The sequence below is a fragment of the Nannospalax galili genome, unplaced genomic scaffold (genome assembly GCF_000622305.1).
Source record: "Nannospalax galili isolate Female #2095 unplaced genomic scaffold, S.galili_v1.0 scaffold6096, whole genome shotgun sequence".
Taxonomy (NCBI): domain Eukaryota; kingdom Metazoa; phylum Chordata; class Mammalia; order Rodentia; family Spalacidae; genus Nannospalax; species Nannospalax galili.
In genome coordinates this window covers 8,036-13,007 of record NW_008338209.1, presented here as the reverse complement: position 1 = coordinate 13,007, position 4,972 = coordinate 8,036, and the positions used below count along the sequence as shown (strand labels likewise).

At 45.7% G+C, this 4,972-nt stretch overlaps 1 protein-coding gene and 1 long non-coding RNA gene across 2 annotated transcripts in view; both read left to right on the top strand.

Annotated features, from left to right (window-relative positions):
• LOC115070358 (shieldin complex subunit 1-like) overlaps positions 1-1,010 on the top strand; it is a 40,946-nt gene extending 39,936 nt beyond the window's left edge. The window contains exon 2 of the mRNA XM_029563483.1: positions 72-1,010. Coding sequence (XP_029419343.1) covers positions 72-514 — 443 coding nt within the window. The 3' untranslated portion in view covers positions 515-1,010. The remainder of the gene's footprint in view (positions 1-71) is intronic.
• Positions 1,011-1,715: 705 nt separating this feature from the next.
• Positions 1,716-4,972, top strand: part of LOC103734138 — a 10,678-nt gene continuing 7,421 nt past the window's right edge. Inside the window, exon 1 of the long non-coding RNA XR_607266.2 lies at positions 1,716-1,968. This is a non-coding gene — a long non-coding RNA (uncharacterized LOC103734138). The remainder of the gene's footprint in view (positions 1,969-4,972) is intronic.

Genomic DNA, 4,972 nt, shown 5'->3' with positions numbered 1-4,972 from the left:
CGCCAGCCTTCTTTCTGATTTTTTTTTTTTTTTTACTGTGTTTGAATATTGGAATGTGTTTTGTCTAGCAGATAGCAGCAATCCAAATACTGAACAAAAGGGCTCCTGGGACTCGGAGAACTTCTGGCTTGATCCTTCCGTGAAAGGCCCACTGGAGACCAAGGAAGAGGATAATGGAATTCGGAAATCCCTGGACAAATTCTATGAAGCATTCGGTCACCCAGTGCTGGGATCTGGGGACCGGCTCTCTGTATCTGTCTGCCAGTGCCTGTCTCAGAAAATCACTGAACTCAGGCACCAGGAGAGCCAAAAGTATGCTCGCCTCAGTTTTCAGATGGCCAGGGTCATCTTCAGTCGTGATGGCTGCTCTGTTTTACGAAGGCGTTCCAGGAACACCTGCTTCTACCCTCTGGAGCAAGGAGGCAGCTCTGTGGAAAATGAAAAGCTGACCCCAGGACTTTCAAGAGAGATTATTCATTTCCTCTTGCAGCAGCCAGTGATGAAAGACTTCTAACTGGTGCTGGAGGTGAGAGCAGGCAGTGTGGGATGGGAAGTGCTGTTACCTGCCCCTCAGTCCCTGGGAGTCTCCTGGCAGCTGTTTGTGCTCAGCTCAAAGCTGCATGCTTTGCAGAGAGAGGTTTGAACCTGCGACTTGTTCCTGGAACCAGTCTGCCCTCAGGGCTGTGGCCACTCCACCTCCCATACCCCACGATTCACCTTGATCAAGGCTGCTACTGACCAGAGGGTTAGGAGTCCAGCCCAGCTTCCTTTCCTACATCTGTGCTCTGGGGCTCTCTCCTGGGGACCAGGCCAAGGCTGGGACTTGGCAGGAAATTGTTTCCTTGTTCAGTTTCCTCCCTTCCCCCTCCTCCTCCTCCCCCTCACCTCCTGGTGTCTCTGGGGCCTTTCCTTAATAAATCTCTTATATCTGCATCCTTGAGTCAGTCTACTCCTGGGAGAACAAGCCTAAGCCTTCTGGGAGATGAGTGTTTTGAGGATATAAAGCTGAATTAAGGAAAATTATACAGAGTTGTAAATGGAGACCATGTGATTGAAAACATAGGTCCTAAAATAATGTAAAGATTTAAATACAGCCCCAAACAGTACATCATACCTTAATCATACCTTTGGCTCCTCTCCAAAGCTAGAATTCTCTGTTATATTCACAGTGGGGAAGGAACATTTGGACCATCTACAACAGCTAATCTTCACACGTGTAGGGTTTCGTCATCTCCACTAGACCACAGTGTGAAAGAGGGAGAGAACAAGCTGCACACCCAGGGTATGCAATCATAACCCCACCCTGCCAGGCAGCAGCATGCGGCCTTGGCAGTTTGTGCTTGAACAGAATAAGGAATGCTTTGCCCAGGAAGGGTCTTCCCACCCCTTGTCACTTGTGTTCTCTATCTACGGCCAGCCCGCTGTCATCCTTCATCCTCTTCACCCTGCCTGCCCTTGCCTCCAACGTGAGTTCCAGTGCCAGTGCTTGCCCAGAGCAGGCTTTTGCTGCCACCTGCCCTGTCCTCCAGGCGGGTGCCTGGCCTTGCCAGCGAACTCTTTAAATAGCCGGTACAGGTTTGCACTGGCAGATGCTCCACCCTGCAGGCTGTATCCTGAACCCCAGTTTGAGAATTACATCACCAGCCACCAGGTGCTCTGAAACAGTAACTGGACACCTCACATGATTCTTCAAGCGAATCACATCGGTAGAAACAGTTCTGTCACTTGTTTGGAGGGTTAGGGAAAGCTGGCAACACTGTGCAATTAGATTCTGAGAAACTCCAGGTGAAGTTTAATTGACATAACACTCCAAAAGCTTTCCAGAAAGTGGATTATGCAAACGGGGAGCCTTCAAGTGCACATTAGGTCAGTGCACATCTCAGCAAGGCCTCCTGGTGACTCTTGGATGAGAGAAAAGTCTTGAAGGAAGCAGTAACACACTCAGACTTCCAGTTTCAGAGGTCAGAGGTAAGAAACTTCTACAGCGAAAGGTCCAGGCACCTGTGGAAGGGGTCCCACGTGGCAGGAAATGAGGGACAGCGGACCTGCAGAGGTACTGGAAAATACAGCTCCAGCTTCCTCTGGAGCAGTCATCTGCCTCTCTTTGCTAGCCAATCGTCCATCAAATGATCTCGAAACTGATAGGATTTCAGATCCAGAGCCTGCAAGTGAAATTTTGAAGGGTGCTAGCTTTATTGATTTTAATGTGAAGCACATTAGTAGACACCGTGAAGAATGTTGTCCCTTAGGGTTATTCCACCACTGAAATAGTTGCCGTTAGTCTCCATGGCTACCGACAGAGGGAATCCAGGTTATTCTAGACTCATTTTAAAAGAACAAATGCAGCTGGGTATGGTGGCTTACGTCTTTAATCCCATCACTTGGGAGGCAGAGGTAGATGGATCTCTAAGTTCAAGGCCAGCCTGGTCTACATAGTGAGTTCCAGGCCAGCTGGGGCTACAGGGAGACCCTATTTCCAAAAAAAAGACAAATGCAAGCTATTTGAATATTTATATCGGAAGTAGCAGCTTCTATTTTGAAGGGAGATTTTACTATCAGAAAATGTCTCAACTTCTCTGCTCTCAGTACCGAAGGTGCGGAGCAATAGGTAGATTAGAAAGCTGACTGACAACTCAGAGCCAGAGTTACCTTGGGCTACAGTGGAGTGTGGTGTGTTTACTTGCATCTGAGTAAGTGTTTGTGACAGGTCAGTACAAGATATTTGATTCTCAGCGATCCTGCCCCTTAATTTGATCTCTGTAAGGATAGGATAGCATTTTCCATTTATCTCTGTGAACCTTTAAAGACGTAAGATAAGGACTCGCAGCCCTGGCCTTTGGCGGCATTTCTGTTTCAGCACTGCAAATAAGTCTTATCATCTCATGAACCTTGTAAGTGGACTGTGATATCATCTGTGGCCTTTTGCAGAACCGCAGGGCCTTTGTGAGAGTACATTTGTTTGCGGAAACATCAGACCCTGTTTCTTTGCATGACTTGTCCTCTGGCTTGACCCCAGGACCTTGCACTCTTCTACTAAGTACAGGCCAGCCTTTTCTACTATCCATTTTAGGGTATATGTATCAAATCCTACTACAGTAATGAACACAAAAACAATACAGCAACTCTCTTAACGCTTGTAAAGGGTTTTTGTTGTTTTTTTGTTGTTTTTTTTAACACCACATTGGACATATAATTACATGTACAAGTACTTACATCATATAAGTCAACATCTCACTATCACTGATCTTCGCTAATGGGACCCACCTGCACAACCAGCGTCCACCCTGAGCTACAGGTGTCCTAGCCAGCCCAGTGGCACCTTCCCCATGGAGAGCTTGGTCTGCAGCACTGATGAGAACAGTTTGCTAGCCAGTTCTCTCAAGGTGCTGGCAGCACACAAAATGGGCACACACATGGACAGTGTTTGTTTTAATTGCTAATCTATTAAATTCAATATGCTAGGAAAGTATTATATCTAATTTATACTTTTACATACTGTGTGGGTGAGATATATATATATATGTGTGTGTGTGTGTGTTTTTGAGACAGGGTCTCCCTGTAGTCCCAGCTGACCTGAACTCACTATGTAGACCAGGCTGGCCTTGAACTCACAATGATCTGCCTGCCTCTGCCTCCCGAGTGCTGGGATTAAAGGCATGCACCACCACGCCCAGCTGGAGCTTTATTTTAAAACGTAAAAGTAAAAAATTAATAATAGAGGTGACATACAGTACAGATGCATCAAAAAGTATAAATGTGGTGCCTCAAAATGACTGAAGCTGAGGATGCTGTGGAAAAGACGGGCCATTCTACCCTGTAGTTGCTTACAGTCCCTCCCATGGAATAGTGCTGAAAACTTCCATGGGTTAGCTGGTATCTCTTTGCCTTTTTTTACTCTGAAGCCCTAGTCAAAAGTCTTTAAAAAAAAAAAAAGTATGCATGAATGGTCAGAAAAATTAAAAGATTAGCCTTTCTGGGTGTGGTAGCACGTGCCTTTAATCCCAGTACCCAGGAGGCAGAGGCAGGCAGATCTGAGATGGAGGCCAACCTGGTCTACATAGTGAGTTCCAGGCCAGCTGGAGCTACAGTGAGACCCTATCTCAAAAAATAAAACAATGCCAGGCAAGGTAATGCATGCTTTTAATCCCAGCACTCAGGAGGCAGAGGCAGAGGCAGGTGGATCTGTGTAAGATCAAGGCTAGTCTGGTCTACATAGTGAATTCCAGGCCAGCTGGGGCTACAGGAGACCCTGTCTCAAAAAGACCAACCAGCCAACCTACTAACCAACAAACAAAAACAAAACAAAAAAGACTAGCCTTATCAAATAGAACTTTTTTGTTTTTAAAAAAATTTATTATTTTTAATTTATGTGTATAAGTGTATTGCCTGCATGTATATAAGTGCATCCATGTCATGCAACGCCCACAGAGATCAGAAGAGGGCCCTGGATCCCCTGGAACTTGAGTTACAGTTACCGATGGTGGTTAGCCGCCATGTGGGTGCTAGGAACGGAACCTCGGTCCTCTGTAAAAGCAGCCACTGCTCTTTATTGCTGAGCCATCTCTCCAGCCTCTTTGGTTGTTTTGGGTTTTTTGTTTTTGTTTTCAGATAGAATCTAACACAGTGAGGGCCTAGTCTGCCTCAGACTCACAGAGATCTGCCTACCTTTGCCTCCCAAGTGCTAGGATTAAAGGCATGTACCACCATACCCAGCCTCAAATAGAAGAACATTTCTAAGTCTAGTGATTGAAGCAGCAACAACGTAGAAATAGATACATCAAAGGAAAAGAGTTTGGTCCTCAAATACATATAAATAGATGTGGAAATTAAATATATGATCAAGGTGGCATTTCAAATCAGATAGGGCTGGGAATGTAGTTTGGTGGTATATCATTTACTCAGCATGCATGAGGTCCTGTGTTCATCCTTACTAGCACAGGAAAAAAAAAAAAAAAGAAGCCAGGAAAATCAA